General features: G+C 42.2%; 1 protein-coding gene across 1 annotated transcript in view; it reads left to right on the top strand.

Annotated features, from left to right (window-relative positions):
- Nucleotides 1–22,949, top strand: part of LOC127411740 (collagen alpha-1(IX) chain-like) — a 65,572-nt gene that overhangs the window by 35,349 nt on the left and 7,274 nt on the right. The window contains exons 10-23 of the mRNA XM_051647471.1: nt 8,298–8,351; nt 8,448–8,501; nt 8,591–8,644; nt 13,185–13,238; nt 13,376–13,420; nt 13,507–13,560; nt 13,642–13,695; nt 14,230–14,283; nt 14,430–14,501; nt 14,589–14,624; nt 18,148–18,192; nt 18,286–18,318; nt 18,586–18,732; nt 19,632–19,808. Of these exons, the coding sequence (XP_051503431.1) occupies nt 8,298–8,351; nt 8,448–8,501; nt 8,591–8,644; nt 13,185–13,238; nt 13,376–13,420; nt 13,507–13,560; nt 13,642–13,695; nt 14,230–14,283; nt 14,430–14,501; nt 14,589–14,624; nt 18,148–18,192; nt 18,286–18,318; nt 18,586–18,732; nt 19,632–19,808 (933 nt within the window). The remainder of the gene's footprint in view (nt 1–8,297; nt 8,352–8,447; nt 8,502–8,590; nt 8,645–13,184; nt 13,239–13,375; nt 13,421–13,506; nt 13,561–13,641; nt 13,696–14,229; nt 14,284–14,429; nt 14,502–14,588; nt 14,625–18,147; nt 18,193–18,285; nt 18,319–18,585; nt 18,733–19,631; nt 19,809–22,949) is intronic.

The raw sequence follows: 22,949 nt of genomic DNA on the forward strand, positions 1-22,949 counted from the left end.
AGGAACACTGTACAGAAGCTTCGTTGGTTTTATCTGTTTGCTTACTCGCAATGGGGCATTTGTGTGCTCATCTTGGATGTCTCAACCGAGAAAAAAACGTGAAATTAGATCCATAACATGCCAACACAAATACGTCACCTTACGAATACGTAACTGATCTTTTTCACAGCAAAAGCGATCGTTTCGCTTTAGAAGACATTAATTTAACCAGTGGAGTCATATGGATGACGTTTATGCTGACTGTCTGTTCTTTTTGGAGATTCAAAGGTCTATTCACAATCCACTTGCATTTTAAGGACCTACTGAGCTGAGATATTCTTCTATTTTTCCTCAAATGTGTTCTGATGAAGAAAGAAAGTCATACACATCTGGGATGGCTTTAGGGTGAGTAAATGATGAGATAATTTTCTGGGAACTATCCCTTTAACAAAATAATGATGCATATTTTTTGTCACATAGAAATGCACATTTGACATTAAAGCATTGAGTTGGAATGTAGATGTGAATTTACTGATATTAACAACAATACAATCTGTAAAAAAGTTAATTGGGGCCTGGGTAGCTCAGTGAGTATTGATGCTGACTACCACCCCTGGAGTCACGAGTTTGAATCCAGGGCATGCTGAGTGACTCCAGCCAAGTTAATTAGCACTTTTTTTATCTTTCGTCAGGCTCTTAATTAATGAACTATCTTTTTCAATTAAAGTTCAATAGAACTGAACACATTTACAGAGGAGAAAAACTCATAGCTTCGTCCTTAATTAATGGGAGTCTAGGCTTTCAAGCTCTTGTTAAATTCTTCTTTGGATATTATGCTAAAATTGTGGTAAATTTTCATAGGGGCAAGTACAGAGTTTACATGTGGTATTAGTAAGATTATGGTAATCACAGCTAAAATAATTTCTCCTCATTACCGTGGTTAGATCTAATTATGGTTACAAAAAAACAAACTATGGAATTTGTAATTAAAAAAAATATTATACATGTAGAAACTTTTAAAAAACTGCCATAACATATCCCCCTAATATACAATATTTAATATATGCCTAATTATATCAATAGTAAAGTCATGGTTACTGGTGTAACCTCCGTTCCCTGATGGAGGGAACGAGACGTTGGTGTCGATGTAGTGACACTAGAGGTCACTCTTGGGAGCCCGAGACACCTCTGGTCTTTGATAAAAGGCCAATGAAAATTGGTGAGTGGTATTTGCATGCCACTCCCCCGAACATACGGGTATAAAAGGAGCTGGTATGCAACCACTCATTCAGGTTTTACGCTGAGGAGCCGATATAAGGTCTGGCCATTTCAGCGGGTAGTTCAGCGTTGTGGCAGGAGGGACCAACGTCTCGTTCCCTCCATCAGGGAACGGAGGTTACACCAGTAACCATGACGTTCCCTATCTGTCACTCACTCGACGTTGGTGTCGATGTAGTGACACTAGGGGTCCCTATACAAAACGCCACAAGGCTGAACTGTGTTACGTGAACTGACGGTGTGTGGTGGGCAGACTTGCTGTGTGTCTCATAGCCAGCGCACCAGGTCGACACGTAACCTCCCCCAACACAGTTATGAGTGTCGAACGGCCCTTTTTGGGGACAAGTCGACTACCCAGAGATAGAGACAGGCTTATCGTGGCCTCTTTCCCCTTCTCTTTTTCCACTCCCTAAAAAAGAAGGGGGATTATCTGACTGGGCTGCCAGGTCTAGTCGGGGGGTGTCCCTCCCAAGGGGAGGACACCGTGGAGACCACACCTCGCCCCAAGAGAGGGGGGGGATATTTAAGTGGAAGAATACATCACATGGTCTTTCCAACCATGTGGAGAGCCTTCAAGGTAGATCCTGCCCAATGGGGGAGGAGTTACTACAAAATGGAGACTGAGGGGCTCTGCCCAAGGAAGACGCAGTTTGCCAGTAGGGGAACAAACTAGCGGAAGATATAGATCGCATGGGGTTAGCCTTACAGGGAACCGCCACATGCGGAGCACCTACCCCAGAACCGGGCTCTTAGTTAGTGCGTGTACTGGGCTGGCAGCGAGTCTCTCCGAAAACTCGACTGCCACAGGGCTCGGAGGAAGTCAACCAGGGAACAACTTTTGTGAACACTACTGGGAATTAACAGCGCACGTCTTCAGCTCAAAAGGAGGTGGAAGGCACTATGTGCAAGCGATACACCCGGCCGGCTATCCCGGGCTTATCCACTTGTGTTGCGTGCCACTACCTGGGACGAAACCGGTTCCACCCGGAGGTTGTAGAACCTTGCAAAGGTGTTGGGTGTTGCCCAGCCCACTGCTCTGCAAATGTCTGTTAGAGAGGCACCTCTGGCCAGGGCCCAAGAAGCCGCTACACCATGGGTAGAATGGGCTCGTAGCCCTATCGGGAGCGGCATGTTTTGGGCGAGATATGCCATAGTTATGGTGTCAATGAGCCAGTGGGCGATCCTCTGCTTGGAGACAGCGCTTCCTTTCCGCTGTGCACCAAAGCAGACAAAGAGCTGCTCAGAGATTCTAAAGCTCTGCGTGCGATCCAAATAGATGCGTAAAGCGCGCACCGGACACAGCAACGACAGGGCTGGGTCTGCCTCCTCCTGGGGCAGCGCTTGCAGGTTCACCACCTGGTCCCTAAAAGGAGTGGTGGGAACCTTGGGCACATAGCCCGGTCGGGGGTCTCAGGATCACGTGAGAATAGCCCGGACCGAACTCCAGGCACGTTTCGCTGACAGAGAACACTTGCAGGTCACCTACCCTCTTGATGGAAGTGACCGCAGTCAGGAGGGCAGTCTTCAAGGAGAGTGCCTTAAGCCCAGCTGACTGCAAGGCTCAAAGGGGGCTCTCTGTAGACCCTGAAAAACTACAGAGGTCCGATGAGGGAACAAGGCGCGGCCTGGAGGGATTCAGCCTCCTGGCGCCTCTTAGGAACCTGATGATCAGATCACGCTTCCCTAAGGACTTCCTGTCGACTGCGTCGTGGTGTGCTGCTATGGCAGCAACGTACACCTTCAAGGTGGAAGGGGACAGCCTCCCTTCCAAGCTCTCTTGCAGGAAGGAAAGCACTGATCTGACTGCGCACCTCTGGGGGTCTTCCTGACGGGAAGAACACCACTTAGCGAACAGACGCCACTTAAAGGCATACAGGGGCCTCGTAGAGGGAGCCCTAGCCTGAGTGATCGTGTCTACCACCGCAGGTGGGAGACAGCTTAGGTCTTCCGCGTCCCGTCCAGGGGCCAGACATGGAGATTCCAGAGGTCTGGGCGCGGGTGCCGTATGGTGCCCCTTCCCTGAGAAAGAAGGTCCTTCCTCAGGGGAATTTGCCCGGGGGGAGCTGTCACGAGGAGCGTGAGGTCCAAGCACCACGTCTGGGCGGGCCAGTAGGGTGCTTACCAGGACGACCTTCTCCTCGTCCTCCCTGACCTTGCACAGGGTCTGTGCGAGCAGGCTCACTGGGGGAAAACGCATATTTGCGAATGCCAGGGGACCAGCTGTGTGCCAGCGTGTCTATGCCGAGGAAGGCCTCGGTGAGGGCGTACCAGAGCGGGCAGTGGGAGGATTCTTGGGAGGCGAACAGGTGCACCTGTGCCTGACCGTATCAACTCCAAATCAGCTGGACCACCTGAAGGTGGAGTCTCCACTCTCCTTTGAGGGTAACCTGCTGTTACGGCGCGTCCGCCGAAGTGTTGAGGTTGCCCGGGATGTGAGTGGCTTGCAGTGACTTGGTGCTGCCAACTCCGTTGGAGAAGACGGCGGGCGAGTTGTGACATACAGCGGGAGCGCAGACCGCCTTGGCGGTTGACATATGCTACCGCTGCCGTGCTGTCTGTCCGAACTAGCACGTGCTTGCCCTGGATCAATGGCCGGAACCTCCGCAGGGCGAGCAGAATTGTCAGTAACTCGAGGCAGTTGATGTGCCAACGCAGCCGCGGACCCGTCTAGAGGCCGGCGGCTGCGTGCCCGTTGCCAACAGTGCCCCAGCCCATTTTGGAGGCGTCTGTCGTGACCACGACGCGCCTGGAGACCAGTTCTAGGGGAACACCTGCTCGTAGAAATGAGAGGTCGGTCCAAGGGCTGAAAAGACGGTGACAGACCAACATAATGGCCACGCGGTGTGTCTCGTGGCGCCATGCCCGTCTCGGGACTCGAGTCTGGAGCCAGTGCTGAAGCGGCCTCATATGCATCAACCTGAGCGGAGTGGCCACCGCCGAGGATGCCATATGCCCCAGGAGCCTCTGAAAAAGTTTCAGTGGAACCGCTGTTTTCTGCACCAACTGAGCGCGCTCGTTCGTAAGGTGCGCCGTCAAGGAGATTGAGTCCAACTCCAAACCGAGAAAAGAGATGCTCTGAACCGGGAGGAGCTTGCTCTTTTCCCAGCTGACCCGAAGCCCTAGTCGGCTGAGGTGTGAGAGCACCAGGTCCCTGTGTGCGCATAACACGTCTCGAGAGTGAGCTAAGATTAGCCAGTCGTCAAGATAGTTGAGAATGCAAATGCCCACCTCCCTTAACGGGGCAAGGGCAGCCTCTGCGATCTTCGTAAAGACGCGAGGAGACAGGGACAGGCCGAGAGGGAGGACTTTGTACTGATACGCCTGACCCTCGAACGCGAACCGCAGGAAGGGTCTGTGTAGAGGAAGGATCGAGATGTGAAAGTACGCATCCTTCGGGTCTACCGCCGCGAACCAATCTTGATGCCGGACGCTCGCTAGAATGCGTCTTTGCGTCAGCATCTTGAACGGGAGTCTGTGTAAAGCCCGGTTCAGTACTCGCAGGTCCAAGATTGGCCGCAACCCACTGCCTTTTTTCGGTACAATGAAGTAGGTGCTGTAAAACCCCTTGCTCATCTCAAGGGGTTCCATCTCGTCCTTCCGTAGGAGGGTAGCGATCTCCACGCAAGGTAGCAGCATTTCCGTCTTTCACCAAGGTGAAGTGGACACCGCTGGACCTGGGCGGATGCCCTGCGAAGTGAATCGCGCAGCCGAGTCGGACGGTCCGGACCAGCCCTCGTGACGGACTGGAAAGCGCAAGCCATGCGTCCAAGTTCCGCACAAGGGGGACCAAAGGGACAACATCATCGGATGTACCGGCAGGTGGGGCCTCGCGGCGGGGCGGAGCTCGAGGTGCCACACCACATCGTGGCCGTGCTGAGTCCGAGGACATCGAAGCACTTACCTGGCTCCTTGTGACCACCCCCGGAACAGCCTGGGACGGGGGAGGAAGAGGCCTGTCCTCGTGACCTGTGGAGACTGTCACATCGGGGGCGGATTTGTGCCACAGCTGGGCGCTCAGGGCGGGGGACCGCCGCTGGAGCGCCAACCTGCCAAATGGAGTGGTGGACGGTGGTCGTGATGCCAGCCGTACACACCGGATATGTGACCCAGGGAACAAGGAAACCACTCTTGCTGAGCTCTTGAGTACTGCAGCCACTTGGGCATGCAGCGCAATTAAATGCAAAAGGTAACAAAAAGACGAAGATCTGCTTACCAGCTCCAGAGCAGCGGGTTTTGTTGTCCCTGGGTCGCCCTGTGACTTGGCAATCGACCCCGAAGGGAGGAACCCAGCTGAGGCTTCCGACTGGATGAGCCCGCTCTCCGATGCTGCGCTCGAGAGCTCATCACTTTCGCGGGCTCCGAATAAGAGGTCGAACTCGCCGTGAGACGAGCCGGCGGACTCACCCGGAAACCCGATCGGGGCAGACAAGCGTGCTGGGGAATGGGAGGTCCGTGGGGGGATACCCGGCGGAGGCGGTCCCATTGGGGTCCCCAAATCGCCCCCAGTGCTAGCCGCACTGGCCTCAAACCCGTGGGTAAAAGGACCGAGGCGGGAGCCTCTGGGGTGGCTCGCTTTCTTACGAAGGCAAGTCGCGACCGCAACGTTGCCATGGACATATTCTCGCAATGAGAACGTGACCATCCACGAACGCTGTCTCCGCGTGAGCAGTGCCCAGACACGAAAGACAGTGATCGTGACCGTTAGAAGGCGAGAGATAACGAGCGCAACCAGGAATAACACACAATCGGAAAAGCATCTTTAAAAAGACGCGTCTTTAAAAAGACGTTCCGTGTGTGCGCTCTTTTAGAGAAATATATACTCTTTTAGAGGGGAAAATGCTCTTTCAGAAAATATACTCTCTAGTTTTTCTGCCAAAGCGCCCAGGGGCATTCTCTGCAGTGCACCAGTGCAGAGGAGGGAGAAGCCGCTGAAATGCGCCGTCAGATCCAGCAGGTGAATGAACAGTGGTATTCAGCTCAGTGAGCATGACCGTTCGGCTCCGAAGAGAAAATCTGAATGAGTGGTTGCATACCAGCTCCTTTTATACCCGTATGTTCTGGGGAGTGGCATGCAAATACCACTCGCCAATTTTCATTGGCCTTTTATCAAAGACCAGAGGTGTCTCGGGCTCCCAAGTGTGACCCCTAGTGTCACTACATCGACACCAACGTCGAGTGAGCGACAGATAGGGAACATTTATTATAAATATAGAATATTTCTGCCAAAACACTATAGTTTCTACAGATAGTGTTACTAACTGCAATGTAATAAGAATGGTGATGTGTGGATTGAAAAGCCTGTAATTACCGTTGTGAATGATACAGTGTTTTTCTGTTTACTTCGTCGCTGCTGTTTAGAATGTCAGGGGTTGTTAATCTGTTTTCGACAAGCTTTGCATGGAGCCTTTAAGGTTTCCACATCTCATGCTCTGTTTACCACTGGACTGCGTGGCGTGAGAGCAGAGCAGGTTTGTCAGTGCTGCGCAGATATACAAGTCCCACTCTGCTTTAATAGGGCACTCTGCCAGGAATGTATGTGAACTTCATACATACACTAAAATCACCAGCTGGTCAACCCTCTTATGGTATTGAAAAATGGCACCTCCCTTTGGTATTCGCGGTCATTTTTGACCGGAAGGATCAGATGTGTAACCCTTTTTTTGTTATCTTATGCAAGACATATTCAAATAAGTACATAAAATAAAAGAAAATAATTAAAAAATCAGAACCTACACTTCTGTAAGTTGAAACATGAAGAAAATATGAGAACGTGACATAAATTGGAGGCAGATTGCTGCCATCTGGTGAACAAAATATAATTAACATGACAAAAATGCCAACAATGACCAAAAGATGGCTGTAGAACTCCACTTATTGATGCCCTGGTTCTGTGTGTGTGTGTGTGTGTGTGAGTGTGTGTTCTGCATTGTGATTGTGTTATCATTATCCCTTCATTTCTGAGTGTGTGTGTTTAGCATTGTGATTGATTTTTTTATTTATTTTTTGACAAATGTAAAAAAACCAAACTCTTTGTTATAGTCTCTCCAGTTCATTTGTGTGTGTGTGTTTGTGTATGAATGTGTGTGTATGTTTTGCACTGAGGATGTTTTAGAGTCTCACCCTGTAATTTCTGTCAGTTTTGTTCTGCATTGTGGCTGATTTATTGATGGTATTTGAAAGATAAAAAAAAAATTGCTCTGTTTTTTGGTCTTTCCCACATTTTCAATGGTCGGTCAATGCCAAAGGTGTCGTTTTTCTTTTTTTTTCTTTTTTTTTTTGAATCAAGCCCAATTTTTTTTTTATGTTCAGATGGCAAATGGAGGAAAAGTCACCAAGTCTTGTACTGCTTAGATAAAGGAAACTTTTATTAAATTTTTTTAAACATTTGTATTAAATGAGGAAAATGTATTTCGGTCAAAAATGACTGAATAACATAGGAGGGTTGAAAGCAAATCTGGAGAGAGTTATCCATTAGCAGTCACATTCAACTCAATGGTAATTGCTTGGCTGGCACAGTCGATCCACAAGCTGCAAATGCCATGTGGCTAATCACTTTGGAGCAGCAGAAAAAGACCATCCTGACATGTCTCAGTACGTGACCACTTTTGAATTAAAGATGATTTTTGTCATCAGAATGGTGCAGTTATGGGTTCTACTAGCAGGGGCTAACTCCCCAAAGTAACCAATCAAACCTTGACCCCTTGTTAAAAAGTCATTGCAACAGTGGCTCAGAAAAGTTAGTTCTGATTAAAGCATCATTTGTTTGCAGATACCAATTGCTTTGATATTTTGTTATCTTAATTGTATGTTTAAATATGTATAAGATAACATATTTTGTTAAAAACTTTTGTTAAAAGTTAAAATATTTTGTTATCTTAATTGGCTTAATTGTATGACCTTTAGGTGCCATTTTATTTAGGAATTAGTTCACATATTTAGAGATTTCTTGAATCTGCATGATAGCTAAGGACACCAGGGTAAGCAATACATTACCCTTGATTTATACGTGCTAAGCTGTGATATTGTCCATCTGATTGCAGGGAGTGCGAGGGCCTCATGGAGACCTGGGTGAAACTGGCCGGCCAGGGGAAGTTGTAAGCTTTGGTCTAGATCATTTTGCTTCAAACTATTTTATGTCTTGTGTAATTGTGAATATGAATGACTCATGCGCTCTATACCACATCTCCCAGGGTTCATCAGGAGAAAGGGGATATGAGGGGATTGCGGGATATCAGGGAGTGAAGGCAAGTTTTCTCCTTCACACTGGTTTGTTTTTGTCTCTGAAACATATTTTTGTTTGACACCTAATAATTCCCATCACTCATTACAACAGGGAAGTGAGGGCTTACCTGGAGCCGAAGGGTCTCGTGGACCACGGGGTCGCCAGGTATGAAAATGAACTGAGGACCTTCAGCATTGTGCTTCATGACATTTAGGTCCCATAGACCACTCTTAAATTAAACATCTGCCACCTTGTGGGATCCTATAGGAGTCTGCACAAGCTGAATGATTCATCAATGTATTCATAGTAGAGGGTCAAGGTGGTATTTTCAAGGTGAAAATGTTTTATCACTGTTGAAACTAAATCTAATGAAAAGAGTCATATTAAAGAAATTAATAAAACAGTATTTACAAAAAATATAATGTCCTATTTTCGGACAATTAAGATTTCTGCATTGTGACATTATTAACCCCCCTCCCACACACACACACACACACACACACACACACACACACACACACACACACATACACCTTAACGTGTCCAGACATTTTACTTTAGAGTTTTCTTTTTTAATTCTAATTATTCTCATTGACGCTGATTCGCATTAGATTCTCATTACTGTAAAACTGATTTTTTTTACTATTTGTCAGTAATAGTTTTATGAGTTATATATTTACGAGTACTGTCAGTCGATAAAAATTTGTAATTGCGATTAATCGCATAATTTCTCACAGTTAATCGTGATTAATCACATATTTTCAAAGTAGTGAAATTTGACTCTCTATATACTTTTTTTTTCTTGTTAAAATGCATTTATTTGCTTTTTAGGAAAGAAAAGAAAACAAAATAAAATGTAATAATATAATGTTTTATTAACATTTTCCAAACAAAGCCTTCCAATACAGGTAATATTAAATGTTTCCCAAAGTCTAAGTGGGAATTCGACTAATTGTAAGAACTAGCCCCTCCATAGGTTGAACATTCATTGCAATGGACATTAAATCTCTTAAACTGTCATCCTCCACAATATTAATCAGCGTTCATGATTTGCGTCATGGCGTCAATGAAAAGCACTGCAGACAACATTTTTGTTATACTTAAGACTTGATGTGCTTCAGCGGTAATTAAATTGCCCATAACAGGGGCTGTACTTGATTTCTGTCACAAGTCCAGTGTCACACATCTGGGGTTGTTTTGTACAACAAATAGCGTTAAGAGGTCCTTTCTCCATCACTTGATCATTGACAATGGCCGAGTTCGGAATGGCATACTACCATACTATTCTTACTATTTCTGCCTTAGGCATATATGGTAGAAGTAGTAAGAGTAGTATGGGTAGTATGCCATTCCAAACTCAGTAAGTCTCTGTTGTGTGTGTGCTGTGGTGTGTACGTCAGTGTAATAACTCCAGACGGACACATCACAAAGGTTCTGCCCTTTCAACCAGTGTTTATGCTGGTTTATACTTTATTAGCGGTAAAAGTGTTAATCACAATTAAACGCGTTAAACTTTTTAAATTAATCACATACATTAATGCTTTAGTTTTGACAGCTCTAATATTTACATCAGCATACATCATGCATATCACACGATCAGTGGTGGGCTGTGCATTTAAAGTCTAGGCCTTCAGTGTGATTCATGCCATTAAGAAAACACAGTTTCACAATGAATAAGACACCCTATGCCTTTGGGCATCATACATTATGCCACAGCTAACTAATAATACCAACTGACATTTTAAAAACACGTCCACGCACGAAAGCCAGAACTTGAAACGACACTTAATGCTCAAGCAAGCCTAATTTTAACTGCAGCATGACTGTTTTGTGAAATGAACGTCTCCCGAACAGACATTCAAAAATCATAATTTTTCATATGAATCTACCAAGGAGGTCTATAATACCTGGAAAAAAATCGATCTAATAATATTTGCGATTTAAAAGTTGCTTGCAATACATTTAGTTTCATCAGGGTACACGGTTATGCTGCGTTCCATTCAAGTTGGATGTGGGATATTCCTACTTGATATCGCTGATATCCGACCATAAATGCATTCCATTCCCCGATATTCGGAAGATGACATTTAAGGAAACAAATCTGCAATGCTCCCGTTAGCTTAGCAGGGGTTTGACTCTCATTAGAGATATCTCCTAGCAACCCAATTGATAAACAATGCTGCAGCACTAGCATTTGTGCTTTAGGTGTACGATTATCAAAAGAGATTATAAAGTTTTATACACCTGTTTCTGCAGGCGTTTGTTAAACAAGCTTTAATATCATGTAATGTGGAAATGAACTCATTTATTGATATTACTTAATAAAGTGAATGTTTATCACTTACTGTGTCGACATGTTTGTGTGACATCATGCCACTGCATCTCGGCGAAATCGGACTTGAGAATTTCTGCACAAGCCTACAAGTTGTAATTCTGACTTCAAGATGCATTCCATTGCACTTTTCCTAGTAGAAAGTTGTAAAATCTGACTTTCTGAGTTGAATGGAACGCAGCACTACTTTTCAAAACTTGATCCGACACTGAATGCTCAAGCAGTCTAATTTACACTTAGAAAACTCCTGATGTTGCTATAACAAAAGCACTTACCAATTTACTTGAAGTGAAAGTCAGTCCTCCTTTCCTGTTTAATTAATCAATTGCACGATCATGCAGAACATCTTGTGTTTTTAAATCCATAAGGATCTCTTTCTCAACGGCAATACCAGCAGTGATGACAGTTGACTCGTCAGCAAAATCTCACGCTCTTCGCTTTCAAATTATGTACATCACTTAAAGCGTGATTGCGTCACTCAAGGCCAGCTAGAAGTCCTCCACCGGGACATAGCCTAAAGATCACACCCACCAAGAACAAATAAATCAAACTGATTGGCTGATGAATCTGACAATCTGACTTTAGTTGCTCATTCATTTGCACTGTTGAGGGATTCTGATAAATTCTGAAGGCCTGAGGGGGTGGAGCTCAGACTCACGCGCTGCTTCGGATTCAGGCATGCAGTTTGTGAAACAGTTGTCACACTTTGCTTATAAGCATCAAGGAATAAATTCTGACTGGATAAACTTTTCGTTTTTCTCTTTTGTTTGTAGATTAATTAAGAGTGGAAAGCGATTAGAAATACATAGGCAAAAAGGTGATTGAGAAAGAATGAAAGGATGAAAAATATTTATTTATTTGGCATGTTAGGCCAGCAGAGAAGGCTTTGCTGGCCCTGAGAATTCGCCACTGCACACGATTCCCATGCATTCATTTATAGCCTAAACCTGAGTGCAATGTTAAATTCCTGACCTGAAGTGATGATTTCACATCGGAGCTCATCTTTCTGACTCTTAAAGTTGACCACATTTATATTCACATCAGTGATAAAGGTAACTGACTGGTTAAGACTTTATTCAGAAAAAAAGTTCAAATGCTCCATAAATGTTTAAATGCTCAATAGAGTATTCATCTTTTAGGAATTAAATAATGGTGTCCTATCGTAAAAATTCCTGACAGACTTAGGGGACTTTCATCTGTTTGTAGACTATATTGATTTTATTTTCATTTCTTTTAATGTTTGAATTTGTATTTATTATTCGCTGCAAAATGTGTGCTTGACATTTCACATTTTGCTTGACATCTCTTGCCTCCAGAATAATGTTGTTAGACATGCACAGACAAACGAAAATTCTGTTTCATGCAGATTTATATAACAGAAATACCAGGAGAAACCACAACATATTCCACAGTTAATGTTGCCTACAAATTCATATTCATCTGGCAAGAAAAAAATAATAAAATAATATTTTTAAATAATAATTGTATAATAATAATAATTATTATTATTATAATTATTATTAGGCTATTATTATGAAAACGCATATATATAGAAGACATGCTTTATTAATAGAAACTATAAATTTAAGAGTAACACTTAAAAATGGGCGTTTCATTTAGTTTTGACGCACTTCCGGTTTAAGCCCTGCCCACACCCGGTTTTATCCGAATACAGAGACAGATACAGATCATTTTGTCATATGAACAGATACAGATACAAATACAGATAATGGCTTCGCTGCACACCCCTAATATCAATACAGTAATGACAATTTGCATGTGCTTAATTTAAGAAAATAATAAAAACTATTAAAAACTATATAAAAACCTGAAAATCTTAACTATCCATAAAATAGGCTTCATTTTCATTAAGCTAAATATAATTTCTTCTTAATATAAATATTATCTTCATTTTGGAATGAAAGAAATGTTCTTGATGGATATCATGAGATTCACTCCTGAAGCATCAAAAGGTTTGTGGAGCCCCACAAGGAAGAAGAAAGCAAAGCTTCAAGGAAACCCACCAGTTTCAGATTCCTATGAGGTCTTTGGGGTTTGAACAGGAATCAAACTGTCATCAGGGACACAATTTAAGCATCAACATAATTGTTTCAAAATGCCAGCTTTTGAAAAGTAAGTGTTAAACAAGCCAAAAAATATGTGGCTTTGAGAAAATTAAAGCTCAGTTCAATAATTTGAAAATCACGTACAGATTCTCACTCAACCAAACTTCTGTGGAAGTCCTGGCATATATAGTCAGTTGCTACCACAAGTAGTAAAGCTGGATTTTGGTCCTTTTTGAAATGATGCAACAGTCATGGGAATCTCGAGAGCTTATAACTTCATGTTTATAGTCTGTCTCTGCTGTGACAGGGGATTGTGGGAGATCCTGGTGAGCGAGGAACACCTGGAGAAAAGGGAAAGCCAGTATGTATTCTAGTTATTATGTTCTTACATTCCCACAGATCATACTGCTCCTTTGCAAAGCTTAATCAATCAAGTGGGCTATGGAAAAGATTTTGCCTCTGTGCATGAAGGTACACCTATCTTTTTACTGTCCACAGGGAATTCAAGGCCAAAAAGGAAGAGTTGGTGGAATGGGTGGAAAGGTTGGTTACTTATGAGCCCGTGGTTATAACAACTGATCTATTGAATTATTGACCAGGTCGAGTGCTGACATGTTTGAATATTTCAGGGGATCATCGGTGATCCAGGTTTGCCAGGGCGAGATGGAGACCCTGGTATTGAGGTAGAGATGTTAAAGCTGAACTCTACAGTATGTTTTCATGCCCACTAGCTTTCATCTGATCTCATGGTATATCACCCGCAGGCTTATCAAGGACAACAGGGACCTGAGGGCAAATATGGACAAGCTGGTGAAATGGTGAACAAGCTTTTCCACATCAACCTTTTCCTCAGAAATTACTGTATGTTTTAGGAATCAAGAAATGTCTTTTTCATGACCTTCAGTTCTTTTAATGGTTCTTGAATGTCTGCAATCTTCCGGTGATGCGGACAGAACACCATACTAAAATATTCTGCCCGTGATTCCTGCACTGCTACTGAATCTACAGCACCATGTCAAAATCTGAAATTGAGTGTGATCAGAGATAAAGACTGGGCACCACTAAATAATATAAAGACAAATTTATATTGTGGTCCTCAACACAAACTTACATTGCAACTAGTGCAGTCTGATTCATTATTGAATTTGTTGATTCACTTTTGGTTCACTGTTGAATCAACTATTGACTGATTTCTGAACTATTGATTGAGTGCTTCCTCAAAAATACTTCATAAATTGTACCAAAAGTGGAATTGGAATCTGAAACAGAATCGCTAAGTGGAATCGAAATTGCAACCACAATTGGTGTAGTTTTGTTTGGTCATATAATGTTCTAGACTGTATTTTACACAGGGTGAAAAAGGTGAACAAGGGCCTCCAGGGAACATGGGCCCTCTGGGACCAATGGTAAGTACTCATCGAAAGAAATAACCACTCTACTAAGCTCTGTGTGACCTCTGTAAATGCCAACTAAATATTTTGCCTTAAGATTCTATGACATAGAGAAATACACCCTGCCTTCTGGTAGATTTATAAAGTGCTACAATCTCCAGGGCCCACAAGGTTACAAGGGCTCCGCTGCAAAGCCAGGAAGACCGGGATTTATTGGGCCCCCTGGACGAACGGTGAGCATTATGGATACATATTCCAAATCTTAAGAAATATCCAAGATCATTCATTCCAAAATGCTAAAATATGGTATGTCTCCATAGGGGCACATGGGATTATCTGGTAGACAAGGGCCCAAGGTAATGTTATCCACTCATTTACCCACAATTACAGAATGTCCAAAAAGCCATGTTCAAATATTTAATTTCAATATTTCTTGTAGATGCATGGCATAATTAATATGTCTTTGAATTAGGACTAATATGGACTCAGAAGAAACCCAAACCAAACAAAAGTTGTCTCATTAAAAGGGCATTTTGAATCTTGCAAGTAGACATAGCATGGCTCAACAGGGTTGGGGTCTGAGTATAATGTAAATGATCTGCTATAAATCTTTGTCCTGTAAATCTAACATATTTCTACATCAGTTCATTTATGTTCTGTCATGCAGCAGACTTTATGGAGGGGTTACTCCAGATATCCCAGATTATTTCTGCAGCCTAAAATGCAAAAACACCCATGAATCAAAACATAGGAAAGTCCATCTTTGTGTAGCCTCTCACTGACTCATCTATACACAGGAACTATATGTCTCGTATGCAGCTCACCCATGGCCATCTAAGCAGACAAGGTTTAGAAATTAATAAATTTAACTGTCGTGTTAATTTTGCCAAAATTAGCAGCCTGATCTCATGAAAATTAAGTGACCATGGCAAAGATTTTTGTAAAACTAATTTACATGCTTCATTCACATTAGAAACACTGTGCAACATTCACCTTATACACACTGTTTGATTACAACAACATTTTACTTGCTTTTGGCGCTCCTCTGGACATTTCACTGGGAAACTGCAGTGAAACGTCCAGCAAGGAGCGCCAAAAGTGAGTGAAATGGTGCCGTAATCAGACAATGTTTCTAAGGTGAATGTTAGATGGAGGTTTTAATGAGTAAAACATACCTCCCTTACCTAAACCTTTAACCTAAACCTAACCAATAGTGTCCTAAAAGCAAATAAGAGGTAAACATAACAGACATCCAACACCAACACCAACCCCTAAACCTAATCATTCTAAAAGCAAATGCGACATATAAAGCACATTTTCTGAAGCAACCACGTAATTTCGTGTCAATTCTGACACTTTCTGCTCACTTGAGCTTAGCTGGGCTTGAGCCTCGGTCTTCAAAGTCCAAATTTCAACACTCTATCAGGTGAGCGACCGTGCAAGCTAATCACATTGGAATAAGTGTGTAAATGTAGGTGGGTCTGTAATACAAGCGTTAAAATGTATAGTTTTTCAAATGATGCATTATATTAAAAGTGTTTTGATATAATGACAGAGCAGTGTGTGAGCAATAGAGTGAAAAATAAGTGTTTGTAAAGTCATAATCAGCCATTGTACTCATGATTTGTGTGAAAGTGAATAAAAAGCACAGTTGTTGTAGTGCCTCTAGTGTTCATTTCACCAGAAAACTGCTGCAAAATGTAGAACACGAAATGTTTGCAAACATTTTTTTATAGTAACTTTCATTCTATGACACTAGGTTGAAAAATAGCCTTATGTTCAATTATATGGACTTCCTAAGCCACTTTTTGTAATGTCTACTCTAATTCGTAGGAACACCTGTACACCTACTTATTCATGCGATTATCTAATCAACCAATCTTATGGCATCAGTGCAATGCATAAAATCATGCACATACGGGTCAGGAGCTTCAGTTAATGTTAAAATCAACCATCAGAAAGGGGAAAAATTGGATCTCAGTGATTTCGACCATGGCATTACTGGTTCCAGATGGGCTGGTTTAATTATTTCTGTAACTACTGATCTCCTGGGATTTTCACATGCAACAGTCTCTAGAGTTTACTCAGAATGGTGATAAAAAACAAAAAATATCCAGTGAGTGGAAGTTCTGTGGACGGAAATGCCTTGTTGATGGAGAGGTCAACGGAGAATGGCCAGACTGGTTCAGGCTGACAAAAAGGCTACGGTAACTCAGATAACCACTCTGTACAGTTGTATTGAGCTGAACATCATCTCAGAATGCACAACACGTTGAACATGTTGGGCACTTTATTAGGACCATAGTGCTCCTAATAAAGTTCTCAGTGAGTGTATAGCAGTGGCGGACTGGCCATTGGGAGAACCGGGACTTTTCCCGGTGGGCCGGCCGCAAAATGGGGCCGCATGGGCCGCCGCGTTATGCAGAACATGCCACAAAATGGCGCAGCGATATGTGGAAGGGGGCAGCGATATGCAGAAAAGGACAGCAACCCCCCCGCCCAACAACATTTGGGCCAGTTTCTATGTAAAATCCCGGGCCGAATTTTCTTCCCAGTCCGCCCCTGGTGTATAGTGATATTTTTTGGTTTTTGCTTTTGCATTTTTGGTCACCCATCCATTTCCACCTTGCAGTAAAAGTTAATGTAGGATTTCTTGAAAAGACAATCTCTTCCCCCAATTAGGAATTATGATGTCAGCATTTTACAGTGACCAGCACACCAGCTGATGTACAAATGGGCTCAACTTCTGTGAGAGACAAGCATATTAACATTTATAAAATGCATACTACACAGTGTGTCATCAAATTAGTTTAGGCCTTGACAGATTGCTGTAGTATCTTTTTGACAAATGGGAACCGACACATTCCCAAAAAAAGTGAAAGGATAAAAGCCATCTGTTGCCGGCAGTTTAGGAACACACTCGGCGTCATCTAACAGCATAGAAACCCAGCATGTTTTCACACTGCAGTCATGTCTGCGCAGCACAACTTTCACTGGTGAGCACAGCAGTTTTTGGCCGCATAGAGTAACTTGGCTCTGGGTGCAGTCACACTACAAAGCACGTTAGACTCAAACCGTAGACTGCTCTGTTCTATATCTAAACGTCTGAGAAGATCTCTGAAGTTTATTTCAACATGCCAAAAAAAGACTTTCATCAATATATTTGAAAATAACTATATTCAACAGAGGCTGTAGCATTAGATGTGAAGGATCATATGGTTTTAATAAAGCCATATCAACTCATTCCGTGCATAGGCCTTCTGTTATCTAAACATTATTTCAACATCACGTGGATATTTTCATAAGTACTGATGACTCTTCCCTGCATTAAAGACATATTTACTTTTAACACATTTTATGAAATTTGAACAATTGGTCATCAAAGTAAGAGCCTGATGTTGTATTAATGTGTTATGTAATATTCATGGGGAGAAGTTAGAAAATGGAAATTATTGGTTTTGTTCCTGTAGTTATTCATTTTAGAAAGAAAAAAAAAAAAAGATGGAGACTTTGGACTTGAATTTAAATGCACACACATGCAGAAAGAAATATAAAAATAGTTCTGGTTAGAGCAGAAACATTGAAAACAAACACTTAGAATGTCATGTTCGTTGTGCAGAGTAGAAGAGAGTCAAAGTTCACAAAATTACACCTCAAGCTAATGTGTCAAATTCCAGGGCAATTTTCCGATTAGGACACATTACAGCAGACAGTTTTCCAGAGTTTTACAGCTCTCTTTCATTCAAACACAAAGTGGTAAAACGCAGCACCATGATTTTGGGGTTTCCCCTTGCAACACCATAACCATCAAATACAAATCACATTTATTGGATAAAAGCTATAATGCAATTGCCAAATGTGTGCTTTTGTATCTTCCAGGGTGACACTGGCATTCAGGGGGTCCAGGGAAGCAAAGGGGAGAAGGTAGTTATTGACTCAAATGCATATCATTTCCTGTTTACACGTTTTAATTATCACGTGGTTCTAGTTTCTCACATCTCCATACTTTTTCCACAGGGTGCAAAAGGAGTCAAAGGACCTAAAGGCAGGGTAAATATGATAGTGATTGTTAACTATTGCAGTTCGTATAACCACATGGAGGTTTTTTAGAATTTGGTCTGTCCATTGTCACAAAAGCTGTAGAAATCCTTTTTTGGAAAGATGCATCTGATGGGCACATCAGAATATTGTTTGAGTTCCATTTCGTATTTCTTTCCAGGAAACAGCTTGCTGTCAAGGTCTCATTCAGAAATTTGTACACTGTATAAAAGTGTACTTGTTTGATTATGGGTGTGCTTGTCTTTGTTTGTGGTTCAGACTGGAGATGGGGGTGTGCCAGGAGCACAGGGAGGAAGAGGAAAGCGAGGCCCTGCTGGAGAGCCAGGTAGAAAAGGCAGTGTCGGGTTCAAGGGTGTGAGAGGAGATGGTGGTCTCGTTGGCTTTCAGGGCCCACCAGGCCCACCGGTAAGTCTGAAAGTTGTACATTGCCCAGTTGTACATTTCATAAAGTTTTTCATAAAAAAAGTTCACTTATCCCATCATAATGCGCTACCCAGATGGCATTCGCAGTTGTGTGCTGTCTCCGTGTTTATATCCGCGTCTCCCGCTTAACGTGTTTAGATGCGCTCTACAATATGGAATAGCCTTTCTGTGGACTTCACCAACTTCATAAAGGGTTTTTAGCCTCATTTCAGCTAAAGAACCAACATTTATTTATAATATATAAATTATACATAATTTTAATGTTGTCTGATTTTACAGAATAAGTTATTTGAAATATCTATTTGAAACTTCATCGTTCCCCATTCAAGTGAAAAGGTGTACTTGCATGACTATTGCCATGACTATTGACTTGCATAACTAATGACCATCTCTTGTTGCCAAGATGGCCACCGAGTGGACTGACTTGCCTAAAAGGGACTTTGTTATGGTCCATAAGTAGGTGAAATTCAAACCTTCCTCCTTACTTTACACAACCCGAACGCCTGTTTACAGGTTTGTTTACTAATTGTATTCATTTGCATTTCGCCAGCGGATTAATAAGCACCACTTCCAGATAAAGCCTTCAAAGCTTCTGAGAGATATAGTCCTTGTGGCACTTGGCGTAACATCCATAAAATATATGTGGTTACCATTTTGGTGTCAAGATTGCTAGTAAATGCTTTCTCATTATTGCAGCCTTTTTCTGCTGCTTGGGGCAAGGTTTTCATTTAGTGTGGCTGTAAATCAGTAATGTGACTGGTGAAATATTGTTGGCTTCATTACACAGCCTCCCATTCCCAGACTACCACTGACGAGAGTTACACTAATCTGAGCTCTATGTTTCAGGCCAACCATCTCAGTGCTAATGATCTCTTTTGTAGGGCCCCACTTTTCCCGCTCAACATGTTATCGAGGTGTGCAAGCAGGTGGTGCTGGAGCAGATGTCGACTTTTGCTAACTCTGTGAGGAGGACGTGCGCAGCCGTGTGCCCACTCTATGGAGAGGTGCCTATGGGTGCCCCAGGTCCCCCAGGACCAAAGGGACCATCTGGACCTCCAGTAAGTTTCCCACCTCGGACAAGAATAACACCCAAATTTCACTTTAATGATGGTGCGGTCAAGTGTGCTAGTCCTTGGAAACAAAAGCATTTAGATGTGGTTTGTTTTATACATCACACACTTGAAGTTAGCACATGTTAAACCTGTTTTTGCCATAGTAAACTAAGAAAGAACATGGTCCATACATCAACTTTCTTCTAGGCCAAGTTTGATATAATATGTTCATAGTGGAAAGGCCTCTGGAGAATGTGCAGCACTGTTTGGCAGTATGATATAAAAACATTCAGAATTTCCAAGTCCCTGTGAAGACAAATAGGAAGTCACAGACAAGACACTTGCTCTGTGTTGAATGGTTTTTGGAGTGAATCCCACCTTCAGTGGAGTGGAAATCCTTTCCATATTTCTCAAGCAGAGACTTTTTTTCAGACTTCTCAAACATTTTCACTCAAAGGGGCCCAAAGAATGATAAAAGTTCACAAAGCCTCAAATTCAAACATGTAAAATGTAAAAGGTTATAAAATTGACTGTGAAATAACTACACATGACCTAGAGAGGTGTTCTCTTTTCAAAACCTCAGGGTCATCAAGGCTAAGAAATCAGAGCTTTAATTCTACATCATAACATATAACTGAATTTCCTTATTAAGCAAGCCTATTAGTTAATGTCTGAGAAGTGCCTCACTTTGTATTCACAAAAGGGATAGTGATAAAAATGGAAAAAAATGAAACTTGTCACCAATTACTCACCCTCATGTTGTTTCAAACCTGTCTGACTTTTTCTGTGGAACACAAAAGTAGATGATTTGCTGAATGTCCAAGCTACTATCGATTTGATTCCAATTCATAAGCTCTCATTTCATTTCGTTTCGATTAGACTCCGATTCGATTCTGATTCTTTTGTGTATATCTCAGTAATGTCCAATTTGTTTACATATACACTGCTTGGCCAAAATTAAAAAAAGGCACACACTCTAATATTTCGTTGGACCGCCTTTAGCTTTGATTACGGCCAGAGATTATTTAGCAGAGATGGGCCACTTCTACTAAAATGAATGGGAGAAATTGGAATGCCCAACAGCAGCCAGTGGTCAACGGATGTAGAAAAGAAGTCCCGTCTTACAGATAAAAGAGCCTTTTAGATACAGACATCGCCTGTCAATCAACTCGACAACACGCATGCACATTAATTATACAAGTCATTTTTTAGCATTATATGAGGTAAAGCAGCACAAGTTATGATACTAGTGTTGTCAGATTTTACTGCTGATTTGAAATATGTCTTTTGATAGTAATCTTGACCAACCGTTTAGGAGATTTCAGTCTTTTCCCATTCAAGTAGATAGGAGCTGCTAGAAAGACTTTATTACAGCGCACTTTCGTTGTGGCATTGTTTCGACAACCTTATGCAACATCACAACATTTATTTCCAATTTTTGGCCGAAATCTTGTATTGAGTGACGGGAGAGTGGAACCACTTCGTAAAGTCTTCTCCAGCACATCCCAAAGACTTTCAATTGGCTCAGGACTCTGTGGTGGCCAATTCATGTGTGAAAATGATTCCTTATGCTCCCTGAACCACTCTTTCACAATTTGAGCCTGATGAATCTTGGCATTATCGTCCTGGAATATGCCTGTGCTGTCAGGAAAGAAGAAATCCATTAATGGGATAACCTGGTCATTCAGTACATTCAGGTAGTCAGCTGACTTCATTTTATTGCTGCATAATGTTGCAAATAGAGTCTAGACCTGACCAACTGAAGCAACCCCAGATCATAACACTACCTCCAGAGGCTTGTACAGTGGGCACTATGCATGACGGGTGCATCGCTTCATGCACTTCCCTTCTTACCCTGATGCACCCACCGCTTTAGAATAGGGTCAATCTGGACTCATCAGACCACATTACTTTTTTCCATTGCTCCACAGTCTGATCTTAATGCTCCCTAGAAAATTGAAGTTGTTTTTTTCGATTAGCCTCACTAACACAGTGGCTTTCTTGTGGCCACACAGCTGTTTAGTCCCAATCCTGGAAGTTCTTGTTGCATTGTGTGTGTGGAAATACTCTTACTTTCACTATTAAACATAGCCGTGAGTTCTTCTGTCGATTTTTTACGATGTGACTTCATCAAGCGTTTTAGTGATCTCCGATCACGATCATTCAAGATTTTTTTCTGACCACATTTCTTCCACAAAGCAGAAGGTTCACCACTATCCTTCCAGGTTTTAGTAATTCGTTGGACAGTTCTTAACCCAATTACAGTGATTTAAGCAATCTCCTTAGTTGTTTTCTTTGCTTGATGCAGGACAATAATTTGCCCCTTTTGAAACACAGTAACATTGTTTCCATGACCACAGGATACGTCTTCCGACATGGTTGTTTTTTTTTTGTTTTTTTTTCTCCAGGTTAACATTTTTATTGGTTGCTTCTCAACATGACTCATAACAAAGCAAAACATTCATATACAGAGTCAACCATTAAACCCTGAGTACACACGCAGATAAAAAATAAATAAATAAATAAATATTTACTGTGTATATATATATATATATATATATATATATATAAATAAATAAAAATAATAATAATAGATATTTACTTATCAGTGTAATGACTCCCCTGCTCTTACTTGAGCCAGCACTAAAGAAAACATGTTCACCCCATATTTTCCTAAATTTTCAGCTTCCTGGGGGAAAGATGCGTTTCTTGAAGAAACACTATATCGTATTTCCTTTGTTTAAGAAAAAAAATAACCTTCCTTCTTTTTATGGGGTGCCCCAACCCATTCACATTCCACATGGCCAGAAACAATCCACTCATATTAACATTTGACATTTTGACATATTAGAAAAAATAGATTGTGTGTCAAAACTAAAATTATAAAGACCACATTCCAACATTAGTGCAACAGTCAAACCCCAAACTTTCCCCAGAACCAAACATACAGAAAAAAGAAAAACATTAACCCCGCGCATGACAGCGCCAACTGGCGTCCATCTCTCTAAACTCAAACAGTCCACGTACGCCTACGAGAGCCCCCATGACAACTTTGTCATCGGATTGCTCAAGTCCGGTGCTTCTATACAAAAATTTGTAAAACAGAATTACACAACAGAAGATAATCTAAAAAACAAACTCCAGACC

The sequence above is a fragment of the Myxocyprinus asiaticus genome, chromosome 21 (assembly GCF_019703515.2).
Source record: "Myxocyprinus asiaticus isolate MX2 ecotype Aquarium Trade chromosome 21, UBuf_Myxa_2, whole genome shotgun sequence".
Lineage (NCBI taxonomy): Eukaryota > Metazoa > Chordata > Actinopteri > Cypriniformes > Catostomidae > Myxocyprinus > Myxocyprinus asiaticus.